Source organism: Cyprinodon variegatus, unplaced genomic scaffold (genome assembly GCF_000732505.1).
Source record: "Cyprinodon variegatus isolate N-32 unplaced genomic scaffold, C_variegatus-1.0 Scaffold1068, whole genome shotgun sequence".
Classification (NCBI taxonomy): Eukaryota; Metazoa; Chordata; class Actinopteri; order Cyprinodontiformes; family Cyprinodontidae; genus Cyprinodon; species Cyprinodon variegatus.
The window spans coordinates 54,387-79,896 of record NW_015151521.1 but is presented as its reverse complement, the minus strand read 5'-3'; the positions used below and the strand labels follow the sequence as shown (position 1 = coordinate 79,896).

The 25,510-nt window shown below is 38.1% G+C and overlaps 1 protein-coding gene across 2 annotated transcripts; it reads left to right on the top strand.

The window, feature by feature from the left end:
* Positions 1-3,665: 3,665 nt before the first annotated feature.
* On the top strand, positions 3,666-25,248 carry dact3 (dishevelled-binding antagonist of beta-catenin 3). 2 transcript variants are annotated; one of them, XM_015400069.1, is made up of 4 exons: positions 3,666-4,239; positions 16,931-17,084; positions 17,476-17,586; positions 20,696-25,248. In XM_015400069.1, the coding sequence occupies exons 1-4, from the start codon at positions 4,009-4,011 to the stop codon at positions 22,201-22,203; spliced, it is 2,004 nt and encodes a 667-aa protein (XP_015255555.1). In that variant the 5' UTR covers positions 3,666-4,008; the 3' UTR covers positions 22,204-25,248. The 2 variants fall into 2 exon arrangements, with proteins under 2 accessions (XP_015255555.1, XP_015255556.1); XM_015400070.1 differs by having other exon boundaries at positions 3,669-4,239; positions 16,931-17,063.
* Positions 25,249-25,510: the final 262 nt, after the last annotated feature.

The following is a 25,510-nucleotide window of genomic DNA, read 5'->3' as shown; positions in this document are numbered from 1 at the left end:
ACTCTAGTCCCTCTTCATTCCCCCAAGGTTTGTCCTATCTTATTTTCCTGACAGCAACATATAATGTCAAAAAACTGTATTTTGCAGTAAAGCCACCATATGTTATCCCAAAGTGGGTTTAGTTGGTTAAAGAAAGAAAACATAAAGTTCTGATAACCTGTTGACTAAAATGCTAATAGTTTCCAAAGATATATAACGCTCAACATGCAGCTGTTCTTAACACCAGTGTTTGTCTTCTCGTTTGATATAAATCATTTGCAATTTAGCAATTATCATATTTCCGTGATATTCCAGTTAATAGTATGTTAGAAAAAAAAGTTCTGCTTCCCAAATTACTTTAAAGAAACTATTGAATAATTAAAATTTTGCCCTGTTCTTTTGGTAGCTCTCTTCTACACAAAGGTGTTTTAGGATATTTTAGCAGTGTAAGTAAAATTTATCCTGGATTATATATTTGGTCATGGACACATTTGTTAGACCGCTCTTGTTTCTGCCATATTGTGAGGTGGCAAAGGATTAAAGACATCAGCAGGGGCATGTTCAAAGAATAGATTTCAATGATACTGGCTAAAATAGGCTACAGAGAGAATTGGCAGCTCGCCTGCAGGGAGGGTGGCCCTTTGGAGGATGCTCTCATTAGCACTGACTTATCGGCAGCATTCTGACACTGATGTTAGGGGGCTTCTTGTGGGCTTCAGCTCAGTGTTTAACACTAGCCTTCCTGACATGCTTCACTGAAGCTCCACAGCCTGAGTTTATCTACACAGCTTTGCTCCTGGATCACTGACTTCCTCACCAATAAGGACTCAGGTGGAATAGGGAAACACACATCTATTCCACTCATTCTCAACACCGCCACACCGCAGGGTTGTGTTCTCAGCTCTGCCCTCTTCTCATACATGACTGCTTGGCCATCCACCACACACCACTATGGTGAGTATCATATCAAACAAAACAAAAAAAAAGATGAAACAATGATGAGCCTCTTTACAGAGAGGAGATCGATAATCTGACACAACAAAGCTCCAAGAACAACCTCACTCTGAAAGACAGCACGACCAAGATTGCTATTGTAGATTGCAGCTGGTTGGGAAGGAATAAACACACCACTAAATTTTGGCAGAGGCCTACTTTTAAAGGGTTAACCCTTTATCATACATGTTTCCTTTTTTGGTAACTTTGATATAAAAACTCGTTTGCAGCAAACAAGGCAAAATCATGAGATCAAATGTGGTCAACAGGGTCTGCTAGGCCCACATCTGTCTTAATGCTGCATAAAAAAAAAACACCTGTTATCTAACATTGCTTACTGCGGTTGATATGTTGTCTCCTGTAAATAAAGTTTTTTTTTTAAAGCTAAGCGTTCCCTAGGCGTTCCCTCTTGGGGCCAACTAGAGAATTGTGCATGTTCATTTTTTTTTTAAAGTTTCAAAAATTCGCGAAGATCTTCCACTATACCTTTAAGTTAAAAAGTAAAACAAATTAAATTCATGTGTCAGCAATAATGTTCTGAGGGTTATGTTGTTTGAAAAAAAAATATTGTTTCCTTCTGTAATTAATTTCATGAATTTCTAATAGAAGAATTCTTTGGAATTTTAATCATAAGGGCAATTGACTGTTTTTGTTAAATTTCATTTACCCTGATTTTAGCCCTTAAAGTACTCTTTTTAACGTTTCAAATATCAATGAATTTCTGAGTGCCCTTCAGAAGGTTAAAATGATCTGGAGAACTAGATAACTTTTACAGGGCCATGGAGGAAAGCCTCCTGTGTTCAGTGAGGTTCAGGAGCTGCACAGCACTGGAGAAGGACTTAGCCCAGGTGGTGAGGACAGCATAGAGAGTCGAAGGATGCCAACTACTAGATTTAGACAAGTTTTATTTTACACTAGTAGAGAAAAAAAATCTAACATGCCACACACAGATCCCACCCACCAAGGCTATGAGTTGTTTATCCAACTTCCATTAAGAAAACAATTTATGTTCATTACATCCAAAACAAGCCCCAGGTATTTTCATACTTCTCTTCTGGGATTTTTTTTAAATTATTTTGGTTGCTTTAGGAGATCCACTTTTCCTCTTGATGTGTCTTATAATTCTTATGAAAGTTATTTGTGTCATTTTGTCTGAGTTCTATTTATGTGGATTCTAACTGTAGTGTTCTGACAGAAATTATTATACGTCCATAATAAGAATGAAGAGTCTTGAAACGGGGTGACAGCATGAATTGACCATGAAGAGACAGAAACATGAACTTAAATACATCTGAGATACAGTAAAAGGAAACTATATGAAGCAAAGATTTGTGTCATTAACAGAAACACAGAATGGCTCCAACCAATGCAGTTATTTATTTATTTTTTTGTCATGTTCATTGTTTTCTGCAGATAAAAGACCTTAGAATAAAAAAAATTACTATATATACATATATACATACAGTTAGAGGTACATTAGTGGTGAAATGAATTTAGTAAATGTGGAGCAGCGGAGAAGGAGGAAAGAATGGCTAACATCTACAAAATAGCTCCAAAGGAAAACATAAACAGCTGAAAAACTATTATACCTCCTGATACCTGTCGCCAGATTGTAATGTCCCTGGTATTTCAAGCCTGGATTAAGGTTCGCTGTTGCCTCCAATAGACTGATAGGGCAGGTACCAGAACCTGGCATTGGTTCACAGTTTACATTTTACGTAATCCCACAATGTTGCTGCCTAATGCATCTTTAAAGCACCATCTTTGTCTGACAGCCTTTTAATCACATACTAGTGACTGCCTGGTGCATTATAATGATATTACTTCCTAGAGTAAGATATAATCTCTTTTCAAATTACAACTTTATCATTCTGAGACCCATCATCAGTCTGCTACTGTCGTAGACTGGTGTAGATCAGGATTAAAAAAAGAGGCAGGAGAAGGAAAGGGAAGATCCTGGTGTAACAGGAAAAAATCTGGACAAGAAGTGACTATCTGAGAGAGAGAACACGGAGGAGGGGGTTGGTCAGAAATGGGGTAAAGATGAGAGATAAGACGAAATATGGAAACAGGAGAAAATGGTTAATTTTCCAAAATAAGGCATAACACAAATCCAACATCCCAAAGATCATGACACTATAGCTACTTACCAAATCAGAGCATTTCAAAAACCACATCTGTTTGATATGATTGTATTTTTAGGATCTTTATCTAGCTATGACTGTTGTGTTTTTAGCCAGAACTTCCTGACATTCTGACTTTTTCTCAATAATCTGACCCTTTTTATTGAAATCTAAATGTGTTCCAATTTGCTTATAAAATGTGGATCATTAGAAGAGGGAATAGTTTGGAAAAATTAACTTAAATCCCACCGCAGGCTTAATGAGTCTGAATAATTTAAACAATATTATGCTGAGACACAAATCTGTCAAAACTGCTTCTCTCTTGACGCTACTTGACGCGTCTCATGTTGATTTGGTTTGTTTTATTATTGTTGTTTTAAGCACATGAAATATATTTCCAGATCCCAGTGTTTTGATCCTGGAAATACACCATCCCCCTTGAAAGTCCATTAGTCCTAGGATGGGTGAGGTCGACGCGTCACTGTAAAGAATCAAGGGGGATGGGACACTTTGCAGCTCAGCACCTCAGCCTAGCCTCCTGGATCCAATACTGCAAAAACTGATTTTACAAAAAAGGGTTGGGAAAGTGGGGGGGAGGCGGGGGGGTGAGTCCCCTCAATTTCCCCCCGTGGCTGCTCCGCGGAGGGCGGGGCTCCATGGATGCGTTTGACAGCTGCAAGCCAAAAAAAATGTGCAGCGCAGAGGAGGACAGAGAAACCATGCCGCTGCTCCAAGACAGCCGCGCTATCATGAGGAATAAGATAGAGTTGGACCCTCTGTAGTTTGCGTTTGCCCTCCTAAACCTGGGCAATCCGGACTTCAGAAAACAACAGAGTTTAAAGCTGACATTTGGATTTTTATTATAATTAATTTTATTGATTGATTGTTAACAGCAGACTTTATTTGGGTGGAGATGCAGCGTGCGCTCTCCTTCCCAGCAACCGTTGAGCGCAGTCGGACCAAGGAGCGCCTGGAGGCCAGTCTGGCTGGGCTGTGTGAGCTGGAGCTGCGCAGACAGAGGCAGGAGCGTCTGGTGCTGGGAGCCCTGGCTCTGGGTGAGTCTCTGGCCCAGGATGGCTCCAGAGGAGAACTGGAATGCTTCAGCAGCTGGGGCCAGGAAAACCTGACGCTGAGGCGTCAGTTGGTAAGGAGTTTCTAAGTGTCATTTTTTTTCCCTAAACTGCACGGTTAGATTTCCTTGGTCTATTAAAAACATCACCTCATCTGTCTTTAGTCATGTCATTTGTAGTCCTTACACTTTTAAATATCTGAAAGCCTGCAGAGAATCTCCATTGTGATCTGTTTGACCGTTGGATGGACTCTGCGTTTGGGCCAGCGCCTTTTGTGCTGAGGTGACCTCTAACTGCAAAAAAGTTACCCAACTTGATAAATAGGCTCTCTGTATGAAAGGCTGTAATGCGTTTCTGTGCTTTGGGTTGAGATTTATGCCTGTGGGGAGCGAAATCAGGGGGAGGAGCAGCCGCCGCTTGTGGCATAGACCCTCTATTTAATGGCCCTTTGTTCCCTCGTTGAAGAGTTTTGTAGGTCTCACCCCTTAACAAGCTCTTATTTGTGCTTTCTGAATATCATAAGAATTACGAAATTCGCGCCTGAGCTCGTAAACTGTGAAAAATCCCAATACATTACTGTCTTTTTTTTTCCAATATGTACTTTTGACGCAGAGCTTTTGGAAAGTTGCGCCTATATGCTGCGTCGTTAAACAATACCAGGATTATAAGAGTAGAAAACTGGGTTAATCAAGACAAATAATGGTTTCAATGCAAACAAACAGGAGATTGTAGCTCCTCCAATCGGCTTCTTTTCTGTCTAAAGAGTATTACAGACTTTCAAGAGGTGTATTTTCTTCCAAAAAACAAAAACCTGACAAATCTCATCTATATGAATTGATTAAATATAGACTTCTATAAAAGAAAATTCAAAAATAGAAACTGCTTATTAGGTTAAGAATGTATAAGTCAATGATTTTAGAGGAGGGATGAGGTTCAAACCTATTATCTGGTGTTAAAGGCTATAGGAAAACAAACTTTTGACAGATTTCAACACATTACTATATAAGCTTGAAAAGGTTATATGTGTTTGATCTGCTGTTTGACACCTAACTAATGGGATGATAAACTTAAGAAAAAGCTGACTATAATATTTATCATATTCACAGGTTTTGCCATATGTTAGTGTTTGTGAATATCTACTAATCAATGAAATAAAAAAATGCAGTACTGCAGGTGTGTATGTGCAGTGACGCTAACTCATTTTTGAACTCCTTATAAGTCTGTAAAGCAGCTGCTCTGCAGGAAACGTCTTTAAGAATTGAAAGTCATCCTAATGGAATGCGTTGACCTTATTACGAGGCTTTTTAACGGCTTGGCTCTAAATGATCCCTGAAGATCTTTGATAATGAAACCTGGCTATCCTAAACCGCTTTGGTGCTCTTCACAAACTACTTGCTTGTGTTTTATTGTTGCCAGATTTTACTAAAAGCCATGCAGTGTGGTCACATAGACATCAAACCTTTTGCTGCTATGTAGCATATAACTAATCTAATATAACTAAGAGTGAATGCAGGTAAAAATGTGAGATGAATATTAAGGAATAAAAATAAGAAACCTAAACTGAGGTGTTGGATCACTTAAATGCACTAATCATTGGTTGTGTGCTGTGTCCAGCAGAGAAATGTATTCATTTGTCAATCTTACCAACTACTAATTAGAGTTTGATGTGAGATATAGGTAAAGTCAGTTAAAAAAATGATGTGGGATGCATATGTTTTTTTGAGTAAAAAATAAAATAAGCTTTAGATTCATGAAAATATCTTGCAAAGATATTGCCTTTTAGAGATCAATGCAATTAAATGGGTGACAAATCTTTATTTGCACTGTACTGTAACACTGGATGTCGGGCATATTTGGGATCTAATCCAATGTATTTATAAAGTATTTATAAACTTAATTTAAAAAAAAAGGTTTATCAAGAGTGATATACTGAAAAAATATGATAATTGTAACAATAATTATATTAAAACATTAATGAAAATAGAGCCATTTAGAGGAGCATCTCAATTCACAATATGACTGAATCCATTGAAAAAAGATTTGTTTCTTAAAGGGAATTCTAAACAGGAAGCACAGATGTCTGTCTAACAATTAAAGCTCCCAAAGTTTAGGAGCCACAATAAGAAAAAGAGATCTCCTTTAAGTTTCTGTCTTGTTTTGGGGAGAACTAAAAGCAGCTGGTTGAGTAATCTAAGGGACTGGAAGAAAGACGAGCCTGGAGCAAAACAGGGAGTCTTAGATGAGCAAGGGCGTTTAAGCCTTTATAAGCCAACATCAGGATTTTCTCATTCACTCCACGATGCATACGGAGGAAATATAGAGAGGACAGAGCTGGAAAGATGTGGGCAAAGATAGGGAAAAATACAGGCATCCGCATTTTGAAAAAGCTGAAGGTGTGAAAATGAAGCCTGACCAACCCTAGCATAACGTGCATTCCAGTTGTTAAGATAAACTGAGATAAACACGTACTATTTTCTCCAGGTAATGCATGGAGAAAACCAGCTGAAGTTTTGCCATTTGTCTTATGTAACTGGAAGAAACTTCTCTGAAAAGTAAAGCTAATGTGTTTATCAGATATCCCAAAAAATCCAGCTCCATAATAAATCCCAGGTTTGTTGCATTGTTTGATGTACAGCTCCAGGCAACCATTATTAGTAACTGGGTTGTGTAAGGTTCAGACTGTATTGGCCTGTTTGAAACAACCTCTGTTGTCCTTTCATTTCAAACTTTGAAAATGCAAAGCTATCCAAGCTTCATGTCCTCAATACAAGATAATAGGGTTTGATGGAGCATGGTTTATTAGGTGTCTAAGGAAAGTAAATCTGGCAGTCATCTGTAAGGCAGGAATAGCCATTTTTTCTATGAATAAACTCCAAAGGGATCAGATACAAAGAAAATAAAACAGATCCAGACTTCTTAGAAATCCAAGAACCATGTTTTAGAATGGCTAATCACAAGACACAGCTTAGAAAATCTGCATTGCCTTTGGTACAAGCACTACAGAAACATTAAGCAAGGCAAAAAGAGAGACAGATGAAAGAAAAGCTTTGGTCAGAGTGTGGTGAGAAAGAATTTGCCCTCTTACAGATTTTTCTCTGTCTTACTGTTTTTCTCAAACTGAAAATTTATGAGTTAAAAAATTTGAATCTAAAAAATTAATCAGAACAAGTACAAAGATTGGTTTAAAATTATGATTTTAGTCATATGGGGAGGGGAGGGGCTCGACAAACCAAATTAAACCTTAAAATAATAATTGAACCCCAACTAGTCAAGTCTAGACTTTGACTGGGCAATTCCAAACTGTGCAAAGGTGAACATGTTGGTATGCTTTGTAAAAAAGTCCTCATGCTTAACCCAAGTATGCTTGAGCTTGAGGTCACAATCTGCTGGAGGGTAATCGTCCTTTGCAACTGTTTATGACAGATAAGAATTCACGATTCCATAAATAACAAGTTTACCAGGTCCTGAATTAGCAAAATAGTCCATCACAATGCAAATAACATGCTTCTGAACAGATCAAATGTGTAAAGACACTTAAACCAAAAGGGAAAGTTCATTAGTGGTTGCCAAGATATGTGCTCTCTGAATAGTGTTGGCAGTAAGGAAGGAGGTAGGAAGAGGAAAGTAAATGCACTGTTTTAGCTTTTCTTTTGTGTAGTTTTTCTTTTTATGTTTTCCTAAAGTGATTAGTATTATTCATATGTCTTTGCCACTAATCCATAAGGCTTTCCAGATTCAGCACAGCAGTCTACAGTTTCTTTCCTACCCAGGATAGCATTCTTACTGTTGTCACTGTGAAGTGTTAAGGGACAAGATAAGCTTTTAGTGGATAAAGGCTCTCAACATATTTTGCTGGGGTTTAGGTCTTGCAAATGGCTTGTAGCCCTTTCCAGACATACAGATGACAGGAAGTTTATTTTCATTTATTTTTATATTGCATTTTATTTTGGAATTATGTCTTGCTTTTGGCCCTTTATCCAACTCTGTGTCTTTAGATAGTTTTTTATTGAAAGATCTCTTAATCATGCAGGACAGTTAAAATTCTAGGATGTTGTTATTCACCATAAACCCATTAAAAAACAAAGTGAATTTGGTTGTTCACATTGGATCAATTTGTTTTTGTGTTGTTTTTTTGTTCTTTTGATAAATGAAATAGCCATTCATAATCACCTATTTGTTTTTGATCTGTGTCTGATATTAAGCTGCACTGATTGGACAATCTAAGTAATTTAAGTTTACACATAAGAACAGACTCTGACTAAATCTGGCAATCAGGACAAGTGATGGTTGAAAATGTTGAGAGTTAAACTAAGCAAACTGGGCTAAAATAAACCAAATCAAGTCAAAGCAAAACCTGAAAAAAATAACCATGACAAAAGTGAGGGGAGAAATAAGCCCATATCCCTCTGATGCTACACAGCACCTAAGCCTTTTTATAAGGATGAAGGACCAATACCGGTGTTTCCAATTAGCTTGCCTCCTGCACTCTCACCAATGGATAACTTTCTACTAACCTGGCATAAGCCTGATGGATGTAGAATTCAAATTGAACTACATTTATCAATCTGAGCAGCATCCTGTAGAAAGTGTTCAAAAAAGGGAGGGACATTCAGTACAATTCTTTGAATGAGCTTATTGGTTAGCTTACCTGTTTTTTAGCCAATCTAAGCCGCAGAAGCAGCTGAGATGTTTAAAATTCTTAATTTGTTTCACAGAGTTAACTGATAAATCAAACTAAACTAATGTAAAGACAGGACCTGCTGAGACATCTGATTTAGGAAGTGAGTTTGTTTGTGAAATTATTTTATCCTATATCCAGATTTAAATGGGTAAATGATAACACAAATGCTTAAGTTTCAATGTTAGCAAACCTTCCTAATTGTTTAAACCTGGAACATCTTCACTGTCAGTTTACTTTTTGGTATAGAGAGCAAACGAGAAGGTTAAAGAAATTCTATTGCTGGGTTGGCTTAGCAAAGGTCCCTTTTATGAGTCTATTAAATGACGTATGGGGCCATTGATTGTGCAGAAATAATGCTTGTATTGTAGTTTAGATTTTAACATAAATTTAGAATCTAAATGCATGGAGTACATGCATTTGTAAAAGTGTGTTTTAACTGTTAAGATTACATCATTATTATTGAAAACACTGATTAAATTGTAGACAATTACAAATTATCTATCCAGTTCCACAGGTTAAATTCTAAAAGTTTGCTTCTTTATGTTATCTCTATCTTTGGTTATTAGGTGGTACGCTTTCTGCACATTTTGCTGTTTTCTTTCCTTTTTGTTGTTGTGCTTTCTTAAGCAATGCGCCGTCATAAAACATAGGCATTATTAAAGAGGGTCTCGTCACCACACCTCGTTCCTCCCTGCCTGTGTCTGCTCCTCTGCCTCGCCGGTGGCCTAACAAAAGGCGCATATGGAGCAGAATACTAATCATGCCGATCTCAGTCAGATGACCACGCGCGCATAAGCAGGCCTTGTACCCGGTGCCATGACGTAGTCTCTGAGTCTAAACTTTGTCCATCATTCTGTTTCAAGATCAAATTAGCGCAAACGAAATTTTGAGAGATGCGGGACATGATTTCCTGTGCGCACCAGTGTCTCTGCGCCCTATTTGTGCATAAACTTAAAAAATAAATAAATTACATGACATGTCATTTTTTTCTTTTGTTTTTCTTTTCTGCACTCCTCTGGTCGCCCATGCGTTTTGATTAAGTCAGATATTCCTCAGAGGGGAATTGGACTTTAATTGAAGCCTCAGATAGAGACTTCATAAATATCAGGTCACCATCTGTGGTCGAGACAAATCCCCCCATCTCATCTTCTATGTACAGGTTCAAGCCATTAGAGCGTGATATAGAAACATTTGACCCTAGAGACTGCCCGGGTGTGAGTGTTTGTTGGCGCGTGCGTGCTTTTGACGTGACTGAGGGCCCCCGGACCGAGTGGAGGGGCCTTATTTTTCCTGGATACAGTGTGTGTTATGCTAAAGGTGCTGACAGCTGCAGGACACCAGACAGCAGCTGAGAAAGCATGGAGCTCTGACCTGCCTCTGAGCAACCCTGCTGAGAGAGTTTGGAGATGGTGGATGGGATTAGATGAATTTTGCATGACTGTGACACACATGCATCAATTAGTAGTTAGGAAGTTGATCTTTGAAGCCAAATGTGATATAAATGAGCTCAGTGTTTCCAAGATTGTAATGATTGCAGCCATGTATGGCAGTCCATTGTAACATATAATCAAACCATAGCTGTTAATGTAGCTAAAATATACCCAAACTACTCTTATATTATTATTTTTTTTTTCATTTATTGTTTCTCTAATTTATGCTATGTCAGATTTGTTATTGACATGCAATGTTTTATTCCAAAATGAAACTTCCAGTAAAACCAACATCAATGAGATTGTATTGAAACATGCAGATATCTTGATAATGACAATTACTTCTTGTCAAGAGAATTTCCAACTTCAGAAGAAGGTTGCTGTTGATAAATTAAGCTTTTATTTATTTTTTTATTTTTTTATAGCCATTATGAGGAATTTGTTTGCCATACTCTGCAGGATTTCGTGATCAGCCATTAGTTTCTGTATATAAAGCAAAACATCAGTCACCAGTGACAGACCATTTGCATGTTTTGCTCTCTGGTTTCTGTCGCTTTGCTCTAGCACTCAAACAATTTCCTCTTGCATTCTTTATGATGCCTGCTTAGACAATTATGTCCCTGCAAAAAATATTAAAATTATGTATTCATTAGAGAACTTAAAGTGGACTCTAAGTGGTTTAAAAGATGGCTCACTCGCATAAACTGAGCCGACTGCGTTTCTGTTTAGGGATTCTTTTAAACTCAAGCTGCTTTCTACAAACCACTGTAGGACAGAGTCAAGAGTGTACTCAGACTCTGCTTGGATAAACATCGCATGCATTCAGAATAGCCCCTCTGTCAAACTGGAATGAAAGAATCTTAAAGAAACATTTACAGTGTTGAGATAAGGGATTTAAAATATGACCATGGGCTAATGAAAATAAGAGATGAGAAGTAAAGTCAAACAGTGAAACTGGGGGCAGGGTGTGTGTGTGTGTGTGTGTGTGTGTGTCTGTAGTGTGTGTGTGTGTGTGTGTGTGTGTGAGGATCCGGCCTCCCACAGACTACTCTGTGTGGATCCAGTCACAACATAGCTTTAATTACATTGGGTCAGGCATGCTGGCTGCATGCCTTTTTCTTCCCTCTTCTTATTACAGAACATGTTGTGTAAAATAGAGAATGTATTACTATACAGATACATCTAGAAAAATGTGCAATCAATATTGGTACTCTTTACAGCACAGATACACAGCATTGTACATAAAGCCTCAAATCCTTACAGGATGGAAGGATAAAGAAGAAAAAAGAGGAACTTTAAGGCTCCAATGACAATGTTCACCTAAGCGTTTTTTTTTTCTTTTTAATATATATTTTAAATACAAAGCTGTGTTACCAAAATAATTACCACCTAACATGTTGAAACTGTGCATCCTGGACCTCAACAAAAACAGCATCCAAGTCTCATCAAACATTTCTACTTAGTTCTAAAGGTCAGTCTGTATACTTTTTTTATTATTTGGTCTACTGACGTCAGAGTTAAAGGAAAATCATTTTAGTCAGAAGTAATCAGTAATGTGTAACACATTTTTGTAATTATGGGAAATAAGTGGATGCCCACACAAAGCAGCAGCCTACGGAAACTTTGGCATTTGAGGATTTTTGATCATGTTTTGGGATGTTTTAGATGTGGACAAATAGGGCAGTTTTTATATATTTCTGGTGGAAATTACAAAACTGTCCCATCTGTTCACTTGACAGACTCCTTTTTAACAGACAAACAGCTGATTTCAGTCTATATTCATGTTGCTACAGTAGATATAAAATATCCAGCTCTTTTTTCTTTTCTTTTTAATCTGAACTGATTAATGCTTATTGCTGAAAAACAATTACTCGTCTTCTACTTGTTATATGGGTCTGTTCATAACTGGACTCAATTATGGACATGCTTCGTTTAAGATGTTCGAATCCCAGATGTTTTGTTTGCCCGCTGTGTAAAAAGCTCTGCTTTCTCAGAGAGTCTGGCCTCAGTGCGTCTGCTGTCTCCCACATCCCCCACCTCTGTGGGACACAGGATGCAGTAAAACAGCAGTGCTACAGTGCACACATTGTCAGCATGCCAGTGTGAGATCTGTCAGGCATGTCAGGGAATCTGAAAAAAAACAAAAGATTTTTGTATGAACTAAATATTTTTCTTCTTTTTTGTTTTACAGATTATTTTTTCAGAATGAGCATTTTTCATTTTCCTTTGTGTGGCACTGTGTGTATTTGAGTATGTGCACCTAAAGAGGTTGTAAACGATCGATTGCGTGAAACCGAATCATTGATTAGTTGATTTCCAATAATTTCCCCTCCTCCATCCCATTTTTTTTTTTTTTTACCCAGTTGCCCTTCAGCAGCCAAAACAAAGATCTCCACTCAAAATGCATTAATGCTGGAGCTTTGTGTACAGTAAGACAATACGCAGCCTTGTCAAAACAAAGAAAGGACAGTGTTTGGGGTGAAGAGGTCACAGAAGCATGGCTTGGGTTATTTGCCCTACAACAGCAGTTGTTTGAATTATGACCACATATGGGACAAAACAGGGCAAACAGACTTTAGAGTGCGGAGGTGAGGAGCCTGCACATTTATCTCTAGCTTCTGTGGGGGGGTTTTTTAAGTTGTGAAAGATGCTAAACAATCAAAATGTTCTTCATTATTTATGGTTTTTTGTGTATCTGAATTTAAGAAATATTTCAAGAAAAGTTGGAATAACGAAAGCAAGAAACACAGTTGTTAGTTTTCAATGAACAATGATGATATGTGTGTGTTTAACACGTTAAAATCGATCATTAGTACAAAAACAGGGGAAAGAAACAAAGGGGAAAATCAGAAAAAAATATTTTTATCAAAGTAGGTTATATACAAAGCACCCTTAAACAAGTCCGGTATGAGTATTGTTTGAAAAAAACTCTAAACTAAAAAGCAAAGCAGTTGATAATATTAGAGATTATGTCATTTATTCAGTTCTGACCAACATTATTATTCTGATGAGTTTGGCTGTTAGGAAGCATGTTTCTCCCTGTGGAGCCATGCAGTGATTGTTAGGAACATAGCAACAGTGAATGGAAATATATTAGAGCCTTGCTTTCCTCCAGTAAGTCTAAGACTAATACAGTTAGCTTTCTTCTCCCTTTTGCCTAAAATGTTGATATTAACTTAATCTCCTCCCGTAGTACTGCTACCTATATGCAGTTTGTCATTATGGCTCCTAAATGTTGTTAGTAAATAATAAAGAAGAACCTTTTAAAGGAATGTCTTCATTGATGATATGATTTTTAATGTGGTTTTTGAATATTATCCTGGTATTACCCTTTCCTCCCACAGAATCCTTAAATTTGATTATTCCTCCTGTTGGTGGGGTTTCTGAATAACTACTTACATTATCTGTTGATCCCATGACAAGAACCGTGTTGTTTTCATGACTCAGACTTGGGTTACTTCCTCTCATGAAGCCAAGATGTCATTTGTTTCCTAATCCTGGGAATTAAAGTGTTTTGGGTGGCTTGGGTGGGTTTATCTGTAGATTTTCGACTCATTTTGAAAGATTTATTTGTTTAAAAAAAACAATTATTTTACAATGATTCTCTTTTCTGTTCCTGTGTTATCCTCCATATATGAGAGGTGAGAGGTATGGAAGTTCTTTAAAATCAGTGGAATGTTTTTTTACAAAATCATACAATTATTTTTCTTGATTGAAAAAAATGCCTGAGACAAACTGATCCTTGAATGCTATTGAAACGCTCCAAAGAATTCACACGAAAAAACACAATTCCTCAACAATGCCAACCTGTTTTTTCATCTGTATGCTTAAAGAGCTTTTTTTTATCTAGAGGTTTAAACAAACAGTTTGGCTATCAATTAGATGAGAACTGGTTCTGATAGATCAGTGTCTGTATTAATCTTCTGAAAAAAAGTGCAAAATCTAAAAGATGAGCAGTTTGCTCAAAAATAGGGAACTGTCTTTAAAAAAAAGGAAAAACACACAGTCTGTCACTGTGATTAATGAGCTTTTCAGTGATTTCTCATCAACTGTGTTGCTCACTGTGTACATTCCTTGCAGCAGTGTTTAATTTGGCGCTGGGAAACAAAGACAGTGACCAAAGATGTGCAGGAGAGCTGCTGGCAGCAGCAGGCGCTTCATTAAAGAAGGTCTGGAGTGTAAAAATAGTGTAACCTTGTCACGAGGACACGTTCAATCTCCTGAATGAAGACTTGAGTGACAGTGGCATTGCCTCCAACAAACAGCTGCTTGCACAGCTGCATGTGTTGAGTTTAAGCTTTGCTTATGTTGTAGCAACCCTACTTAGTTTTTACAGGCTCCCAGTATGGAGAAAAGAAAAGACAGGAAAAGAGAACATTTAGACTGCTGATGTCTGGTAGGTTTTAAGGCTTTCCAACTAGTTATATTTGAATTGTAGCTCAGAAGTCCCAGATACACAACAATGTGTGTTAACAAACCAAGACAAGCTTGAATGCAAGTGACTACATATGTTAGTGTGTGTTAGATGATGTCACCATCTAACACATCCAGTCTGACAAAAACCAACAGTCTGACCAGACTTGCTCTGTGACTAGTCTTTCTTTCTTTCTTTTTTTTCTTCATTGCTTTTTTTATGTTCAAGAAAAAACAAAAAATGGAAAAAGAAATTCCAGACTTTAACAGAAAGTAACCCCAACAGTGGGTGTTTAATAGGAAACAGAAAGAAGCAGTGGCTTATCCAGTCCTGCTAAAATTGTTCTGTTTTTATATGTATGTGCTTTTATATATTTATATACAGATGCAGACAAACACATAAAGAAGATTAAAGAGTCAGAGCCGCTGATCACTATGCTTCAGATCTGTGATGGTCCTGGTGCTTCTCCACATGTTTATTAGGTTGTTGTTGTTGGAGTGGTCTTAGATTCGCTGCTCTTACCTGAACTTTGCTTGCTGGATTCACATTTTTAGTTCTCCCAGAGTCCTGCTGCAGGCCAGTCCATCAGCTGATCTGTTGGCTGCATCATGGACATTCTGCAGGGTCCAAACTGTGCTGGCTTCTGGTTTGGAAAATCATTGATAGTCTTCATAGGTAGGACAACATTAGTGCAAAAGTGAATAGAGGACAGTGTAGTGATGCGTTTTCTCCCAGACCAGCATCTTCTTTTAAAACTGCCCAGGCTGTGCTCACTGCAGTCCTGTAGGGCTGAGCAAGGCACTTTAGTCTAAAGTTGAATGGTTCTAATGCTTCAGGTGATTGTAGGCAAGGATCAGGAGATTTAATCTAACATTCCAAAACTGAGGAGCTGGTTAAGCCTTAGATGCTCTTGGAATGTTGCAGTAGACCTGGTCTGATGTACTGTGGTTGCAGTTAAGCCCTGCCATAATGAATGAATCAATGCTTGTGTTTGTGTGTGTGTGTGTGTGTGTGTGTGTGTGTGTGGGGGGGGGGGGGGTGCGGGGGTGCTACTACTGATATTTTCATGCTTTACGACAGCACATCTATATTTTCATAATACATAGTCCAGATCTTGGTATTAAAAGTGAGGAGGAGCAACTATTGTACCGTTTTTATAATTTACAAAGAACAATTTGTGTTTATTGGCTTTTAACACGATGCAGTCCCCGCCATGCAGTCTGTTGCCAAAATAATTGCAGTGAGTCTTAAAATACATTTTAATATTGGTTTTGTTACTACATTAAACATTACATAATATTCTGATAATCCTTTTATTCAATATAACCCAATGAGTATATGCTTGTTTTCTAAAGGAATTGTGAGTCATAAATGTGTCTGTAATATTGATCCCCTTTGCCTATTTGAATAGAATGTGTCTTTATCTATGCATGTGTGTGGGTGTGTGTGTGTGGGGTGTGTGTGTGTGTGTGTGTGTGTGTGTGTGTGTGTGTGTGTGTGTGTGTGTGTGTGTGTGTGTGTGTGTGTGTGTGTGTGTGTGTGTGTGANTGTGTGTGTGTGTGTGTGTGTGTGTGTGTGTGTGTGTGTGTGTGTGTGTGTGTGTGTGTGTGTGTGTGTGTGTGTGACCACCACAAGCCAAGTTAAAGAACATCCCCCTTTGTAGCAGACAATCCTGAATTATTCATGTTTAAACTGACTGGTCTCCATTTGAGCCTTGATGGATGTTGAAGCCCTTAGTTTCAGATATTGTCACTGCATGTGGATGCATTTTAATAAAGAACAGCAGTGACTTGCAGTGACGAGATTTGTAATTTTGTGCTTTTTTTCCCTCTCTCTTTTTTTTTTTGCTTTGTTTTTAACATTTGTTTTGACACTTGCTGTTGATAGATTTGAGCCATTTTTATAATTTGGAATAGGATGAAAGGAAATGACTCTGTTGAATCAGATCATTTATCTTCTATTTCCCATCAATCAAATCAATAGACACACAACTCGTCTTTGAAGAAACACACAAGGAGAGATATATGTATAACAAAAAAAGAACTGCAACTGGGGAAGCACGTAGCTAAAAGATCACATTATTCTCTTCCAGGAACATAATTAGTTTCATCTTAATATTTGGTTTGATATTCAAATTGCCACATCCTCTTCCTCATGCTTACAGTAAAATCAGCATATCAACCATTTTGAAAAACAGAGGGAGCAAGCAATAAAGTAATGAGAATGGGTTTGTGTTGCAGAGTGCTCTCCATAGTTCTCCATGGGGCCTTATGCAGGCGCTGGAGCAGCAGGTGGGAGATATGAAGATTGACATCGATGACGGCTGCTGTGAGGGAGCTCAAGGAGAAACCGGTGACAGTCGGCCGAGTTCTGGTAACTCCTGCTGTTTAAAAGGTTTCTGTTTCCTGAGATCTATTAGCTGTGTAATTAAATTTTTTTCTAAATGAAAATGCTCTTTGTAAGGAGTCAAGATGTTATCAATAATGCAGCTAAGAATGGCTCTGTATTTTTGTCTCTGTAAAGTGCCTTGAGATGACATGTGTTGGGAAGTGGCGCTATATAAATAAACTAAATTGAACTGAATTTTTAAGTTATTGTTTTACCAAAAACTATTTTCTTGATAGTAGTCAGACAATAATGATGATAGAGTTTATAAATGTAGAGGGGTTTTGTTTTTTTTTAGATGGTGGTTCAACACTATTTGTCTCTAGCAGGAAGTTTTTAAGAAAATGTGTATAATGATGAGATATGATAAATAAGAAATGTCTTCTTGGTCTGGTCCTAGGTTTCTATGATTCAAGTGAGGGTCAATCACCAAAAGGAAAATCTACCGCAGCAGATCCCAATGAGCCTGTCCATTGCGGGACTTACAACAATGACAGGCCGAAGTCTATAGGTAAGAAAAGTCAAGAGATTGAAAATACACACTTGGACAAAATAGTTGCTACCTCATGTTTAGTGAAAGAAAATTTACAATAATCACTGAAACTACTTGAATCAGACAAAAGTGAAAATAACTACAAATTCCTATGAAGGTTAGAAAAAAGAAGTCATACATTGTTTTTCAACAATGCTTCAATAGAATGATTAGAAAAAATAAACTCATTAAACAGGCCGGGACAAAAATTACGGTAACCTTAACTTAATATTTTGTGGCACTGCCTTTTGAGGCAATTGTTGCAATTAAAAATTCCTCCAACTGTCAATGAGACTTCTTCACCTCTCAGCAAGTAGTTAGGTCCAATCCTCAGGAGCAAACTGCTCCAATTGTCTCATGTTTCAGCTACTTTTAAAGATGCTCAATAGGATTTAGGTCAAGGCTCATAGAAGGCCATTCAGAATAGTCCAATGATTTCCTCTATTTTTAGTTGCGTGTTTTGGATCATTATGCTGTTGCAAGGCCCTTAACTTGCAATTGAGCTTTCTGACACTGGGCAGCACATTTCTCTCCTTAATTCATTCATAGTCGGAGATTTCATTGTACCCTTGAGAGATTTTAGACACTGTGTGTCCGATGAAGGAAAGTGACCCAGAATATTACAGAGCCTCCTCCGTGTTTTACAGTAGGGCCATTGCTCTTGTCTGGATATTCTTCATTTTTTTATTGGTGAACATAGAGCTGATGTGACTTGGCCAGAAATTAAAATTTTGTCTCATTTATCCATAGGACATTCTACCAGTTGTGGCTTGTCAACAAGTACTTTGCCAAATTCCAGTCTAGCTTTTTATAATTGTTTACAACAATGGTGTCCTCCTTGGTCTCCCATTAAGTCCATTTTGACTAATACAATGATACATGGTGCGATCTGATACTGATGTTCCTTGAGCTTTAAGTTCACATTTAGTCTCTTTAGAAGTTTTTCTGGGCTCCTTTCTTACATTCATACTATCCGTCTTTTTGATTTGTCATCAATTTTCCTCCTGCATAATATGTGCAACTGTTGTCACAGAAACATCAAGCTGCTTGGAGATGGTCTTATAGCCTTTACCTTTAACATGCTTGTCTATCATATTATTTATAAATGTCTAAGACATCACTCCCTCTGGTCCATGTTGAGTGTGGTAGACACTTTGTGCATCACCAAACAGCAAAGTGACTTCCTGTAGACCTATATATAGGCCGATAGATTGAGTACAATATTGTAGACACACCTTAATTTAGAGGTTATTAAAAAAAATCCCTTTATAAACATTATGTAACAGTCATATTTGTCCTGGTGCCTGTGCATGAGGTTCACAAATAAAAAAAACCCTTTCAGTTCTACCATATCCTTACTCCACCTCTTATCTAATGTGTTCTCAAAATGCTGTGTTTGAAAGCATCCCCCTTATGATGTTGGAGAGGCGTGGCCTTTGGGAGGACGGGGTGTGGAAAGCCAGAACAGCTCATACAGAGAAAGGTTGAATGAGGAGATTTTTAGTAAAGGTCATCTTTCTAATCCGAGAGGAATTTTCCTGCGCAAATGGCAAAAACATCCTCCGGGGTTCTTATTGTTAAAACATTTTATTTTCACATGTTGTATAATATGGGAGATTTATTGTTTCCCTTTGGTTAAATTATTAAATTCTTATTCTAGGGTTACCATAATTTTTGTCCAGGTTTTTGCCATGAGTTTTAGAAAAAATCTGTTGAGGCATGGACCTATAGTCGTACCTGGATTTGTTAATTTTAATAGAATTCTTATTTATTATTAATTTGGCAGATTCTAGTTATCTTTGTAAACATTGTGGGGTTTTTTTCTTTTATTAAATAAGGGGTACCAACAATTTTGTCTGTGTGTTGAATGTGACACATAACCACCCTCAGCATCAAATGGATTGCTAAGGATTTTAAATTTAAAATGTTATACTATAAGCCAGGCATTCCCAAAGACTGTCCTTGAGGGCCACTGTCCTGCAGGTTTTAGAGATTTCTCTGCTTTAGCACAGCTGATTCTGATGACTGCAGTTCAGCAAAAGCCTGTTAATCAACTATCAATGTAGATAAGCTGTTCTGGAGCATTTTTAACACACCTGAATCAATTGAGTGGCTCGTTACCATGCCTATGTTGAGTAAAATGAGTGGATTGAGCCTTTAGCTTCAGGTGTGTTAGAGAAGAGATGCATCTAAAAATTGTATGGTAGCTCTTGAGGACTGAACTTGAGAACCCCTGCTTCAAAACATTACTTTGGGGAGTTATTTACACACAAGCGGATGATTATTTACAAAGGAAGATGAGGTAGGAGGGGGTTTTCCAAAACTATGATGTGAAAATTGTCTCCTACGATGGATGTTGTGACCTTTAGATAGAATATTATAGCAGTTAAAGTGAAGTCTGTGTATGTGAAGTTTACATTCTACATCATGAGAACAACATTTTACTGTGAATAAACAAGATCCAAATATTTCTACCAGCTTTGTAAATGCAGACTGAAAACAAACAGACCTCTGACTGGGCTATTCTAACAAACAAATACACTTTGATCTAATCTAATTTATTGTTGCCCTGGCTGTAGGTTTAGCTTTGCGGTACTGCTGGAATGTGCAGTGTTAGTTTTCAGTATGAACACTACTCATGATCTCTAATGAGCCACTGAGGCCTTCATTGAACGACTGTACTACTTGGAGATTACATTACACATAGTTGGATCCTATTTATTAAATAAGAGATTTCTGATGGTAGATTATTGCAATAGATTTGATTTATTGGCATTAGCTTATAGGAGACAGATTGCAAATGTATACAATAATTATGAGATTTCAAGTTAGAAATATAGCGTAATTAACTGAATGATGGTAAATTTTAAAAGAAACTTCCACAAAGTTGCATTGTTGTCATCCCATTGACACTAAAGCCAATGTATTAAATGTTGCAAAAAAAACTTTAAACTCTGTAAAGAGGTGCATATTTATATACACTTTTTTTGCTTCATTAATTTAGTTTACTATTTTTATAAATAATTTCCATGTGCTTATTATAGTCATGACAAAATTTTGGCTAACTCTGTTGTTTCTCTCTAACTAGGAGACAGCTTCATGCTGAATGGGGAGTTTGATGTATCAGTGGTTCGGCCCAGCCTTCCTCGCTCTTTTTCTGCACCTCACCCACCACTGGAGGGCATTGCAGAGGAGGGGTCAGTTATGGATTCTTGGCAGTGGGACCCCAGCATCGTCAGTCACTCCTGGCAGCAGCAGCAGCAGCCCACAGAGGATCAGATCTTGGAGGAAGACTACCAACAGGCATTCAGAGTGGAGGGTTACATCCTGAGTCTCATCCAGCGATACGCTCTCCTACCCCGGCCATGTCAGCCTCGCACTACTCTAACCCCTGACCCCCCATACTGTGGGGCCTCCACACACAGCTCCCAACACAGGAGAACTCCCTCTCTAACCCCGGAGCAACGCCTTCCTGACCCCCATCCTCAGTCCCATGTTGACCTATCGGCAAACCTTAAGAGACAGGAATGGGGTTGTGACCTGCCAGAGGGGGAGGCCCGCAGGGCAGAGGCCCCATCTTTTGAGGAAGGTTGTTATTTGCCTCTCTCCTACCCCCAGTCCAGACCAAACCCCTTGACAGGGAGACTACCATCACCTCTGCCCTCTTTAGAGCCAAACTGTGGTTTAGGAAATCTTGACCTTTGCTGTGAACCTCCATCCCCCCAACATTATTTACATCCTAAGCCTCCTGTTTATCAAGTACACAATTTAGTCAGTGCTCAATATATTCCAGGACAGGCTTGTCATGCTCCTGTACGGTCCCCGAGACACTATAAGCCTGAACAATCAAAGGCCAGCCGAGCGACCGCCTCTCCTGACCAGCCCAATTCAAAGTCCAAAGCTCCTAAAAAAAGTCACAATGATCGACAGAAATCCAAGAAAGCAAACAACAAAACCAACCGATCCCAGTCTGAAAACAGCCTCCCAGGACAGAGAGTGATTCCTGAAAAGAGATACAACACCGCAGAAAGACGCCCAGGTCGAACCAATCCTCCCCAAAACCAAATCCAAGTCACCCCAGCCCAGGTGGCCAATAAGGGTCACAGTGGAAATCGACGGTGGTGTTCCAACCTGGAGCTCAGCCAAGATGAGGGTGAGATCCAAAATGCAGCGCAGGCACATAAACGATCTTCTCGAAAAGCTCGCAACGGTCACTCTTGTTCCCAGGCCCATTCCCACCAGCAGCCTGCTCAACGTTGGCGCCAGGACTCTCAGGCCCGAGTCCCCCTCTGTCAGAGCGAGGAGGGCTACGCAGGGGCCGTCCCTGTTGAGTCAGAGTCTAGCATGAGTGAGGTGTACTCCCCGCCTTCCAGCTCGCTTTCCAGTGATTCAGATGAGAGCGGAGGACTTGTGTGGCCCCAGCAGCTACCCCCCCGCCTTGCTTCTACATCTTCCTCATCATCCGCATCACCGCAAGCTTCTGCCAGTGCTGCAACTCAGCCAAAAGCCTTTGTCAAAATCAAAGCCTCCCATGCTCTTAAAAAGAAGATTCTCCGATTCCGCACAGGGTCTCTTAAAGTAATGACCACTGTTTGAGCCAAATCCTGCTTTGAACATATACCATGAAGGTATTAAAATAACTCTTTCTATCTTCTACTTGGTCACAAATATTAAACTAAATACCAAAACAAACTTACCTCGGCTGTACCCTTGATGAGATGCGTCAACCATAATGATTATTGCTAAAAATCTAATTTGACCTCCTTTCTGGTTGAAATTACAGAGAACTTGACAACCATTAGCTACTAGATTAATGGGCATCCTTCTTTTCATCCAGTTTGTGTTATCCCGTGCCAACAGCCATAAAAACAAATGGTATTCAGACATTGTTTTTAACCATGCTTCAATAGAATTATTTAAAAAAAAATGAACTCATGAAACAAGCCTAGACAAAAACAATGTTACCCATAGCTTAATATTTTGTTGCACAACCTTTTTAAGCTATCACTTAAATCTAAAGATTCCTAATACTGTTAATGAGACTTCTGGACCTCTCAGTATGTATTTTGGTCCACTTCTCATGAGCAAACTGCTCTACTTGTCATAGGCTTGAAGGGTGCCTTTTTCCAGCCTTCAAAAGGTCAGGGCTCATAGAAGGCCACTTCAGAATAGTCTAGTGATCTCCTCTTAGCCATTCTTGTTTGCGACTGAGACCAAGCTATCTGTCAGCGGGCAGCACATTTCTCTCTACAATCCCTTGATAGTGGGAGATTTCGTTTTACGCTGGAGAGATTCGAGACAACCAATGCCAAGTGAAGAAAATCAGCCCCTGAATATTACGGAGCCCCCTCCATGTGTCACTGTAGGGGCAGTGTTCTATTCATGATATGTTTCCTTTTTTTTTTTTTTTTCTTCGTGAACATGAGCTGACGTGCCTAGGCAAAAAGTTAAATTTTTGTCTCATTTGTCCATTGGACATTCTCGCAGAAGCTTTGTGGCTTGTCAACGTGTAGTTTGGCAAATTCCACTTTGGCTTTTATACACTTTGTTTTCAACAATTGTTTTCAACATCGGATGGTACAATCTGACACTGATGCTCCTTGAGTTTGAAGTTAACCTGTAGTCTCTGTAGAAGTTATTCTGCTCTTTTTTTTAACCATTCATTTTATCAGTCTGTTTGTTTCGTCACCAATTTTCCAAGGGAGGTTGGCCAACTTCTTTATTTATGAATAATATGTGCAACTGTAGCCACAGGAGCATCAAGCTGTTTGGATATGGTCTTTCTAACCTTTACCTTTAAAATGCTTGTCCACTTAGTGGACAGACGTTGATTCAACATGTCCATTTGGTGACTTTATTTTCTTCTTTTTTTTTTTTTTTTAAGGGCCACCATCATTTTTCCAGGCCTGTTCCATTGTTTTTTTGTCTTTTTATCAATCTATTAGGTTTTTCTTTCCTTAAACTTGGGGTATCAATAGTTTTTTCTTCTATAATTAAGTTTATTAAAGCATTTTTTAAGAATTCTCTATCTGCAGAACAAACATGGAATCAAAACCCTTAGTTGAGCCTTTTTTCTTTTTTCTTAAAACAACAGGTAAACATTTCAGATATGAAGCAAAACTAATTTAATGCGCAACACTAATTATTCTGGCTGTGTAAAAGAACCTCCAAATATTGGACCTACATTTAACAAATTTCACTTGAAGAAGAAAAAATACATATTTGAACCACGAAGCAACAAAATATTATATGGACCTGGATTCTGCGAGGTGTTGGCCTCATTTAAGAAAATTCAAATTTATGTTTTCATTAGTAAAGTTCAAATGTCCTCATATTGCAAATCTGCATTATACCATAGGGGCTTCTCTTGCACCATTTTGTGTATTTAGAACTCAATTGGAATATGAACGGTTTGCTAATAGAGGGGTCCTTTGTACATATATGCAAGCACACTTTTTCAGCTACTGACTAATTTACAGCATTACACTTGCAGCTGATTTGTCTTTCCTAAAGAAGAGTCTAAACCTACCTTGCCCTAAAACTGGACTCATATATGACTAACAGTGCAATTTTGCATGATTTCTTCCATCTGTGATCTCCCTTATGTTTGGAAAGGGTTAGGGACGATTATTTTTTAGTTCAATGCTTCTCATTCAAATGGCACTAAACATTTCCTTTATTTGTGACTGTTGATTATTTTATCTTTTTTATGAAATGTTTCATGTTTTCTGTCCTGCTTTCATGTCCTCCTTGGTATTGATATTTTCCTTTCCAGGCATCTCTTTATTTTACTGAGACTTGCTCCAAATTATAGATATTACTGAGTTAGAAGTAAAATCTTTTGCCTCATGCTGTTTATTTACTTTTATGAGAGTTTTTTCCGACCCTCTTGTGTGGGTAGCTGACAGTTATTTTGGATTGCTGTTTCCCTACCAGATCCAATAGGTCCTTAAAGTTTAGAAACACTCTCTTTCAATCACTGCTACTAATAATTTACATATTTCAACTTAGAGTTTTCCACTGATCTCTTTTATTCTTTCAAACCTGCGCAATATCTTATTCCCAGCTCTTCTTGGTAGTTACTAAAACCTTTTTATTGCTCTTGCTATGCATTTAAATCCCATAGGAAAGCATCTAATAAACAGATGAAAAATAAATGTTTAACAAGTACATTCAGCGCAGATACATGATTCATTGGCATTTACTTGTTGCTTGTTAAACTCTGAACTAGAAGTGAAACCTCAAGTTTTATTTTTAACTGCCCCTGTCTTCACCTCTTTTACCATGTGGATTATCACTGACATGTACGGATATTTTCTGTCTGCTACTGCTTCTCTACACCGATAAGCCCCTATAAGTTGGCATCCGTGAGTCACAGGGTCTGGTAGATGTTATCAAACCAGTAAACATATATGCATGTTTTTAAATGTAACATAAATGCACAAGATCATTAAAAAACACTGGCACCAGACAACACACAATTGTATATATATGTTTGCTTTTGTATATATCATCACGTGGCCTTGTTTGCAATGAATGTAGTATGTAAATTGTAATTTGGTCTCAATTTGGTACCTTTTTGTACACATTGCATTGGTTTTGCTTACTTTTTTAAGCAATAAATAATAAAAAGAAAATGTTTTCAAGTCATAGAAGTAGTGCTTCATTTTGTTAACAAAGTAGCAATAGAATTTGTTGTCATTTTTTTCTCTTGGCATGTCAACCATCAACATATTTAGTCCTTTTCTGGGGGCTGAAGCCCCACCAATATTCTTTCTAAAAACCCCCACAACCAACCACCTTCAACATTGTCTGATCTGCTCTTACATAAGGTAAGACATTGAAGTTGTAATGTAAATCAGGGGGCACTAGGACCAACATGAATGTTGCCTGTCACTGACCT

Coding starts and splice junctions, on each gene's coding strand:
- dact3 (XM_015400069.1), top strand. CDS start 4,009: ATGCAGCGTGCGCTCTCCTTCCCAGCAACCGTTGAGCGCAGTCGGACC. Junction 4,240..16,930: donor TGACGCTGAGGCGTCAGTTG/GTAAGGAGTTTC, acceptor TTTGTGTTGCAG/AGTGCTCTCCATAGTTCTCC. Junction 17,085..17,475: donor TAACTCCTGCTGTTTAAAAG/GTTTCTGTTTCC, acceptor GTCTGGTCCTAG/GTTTCTATGATTCAAGTGAG.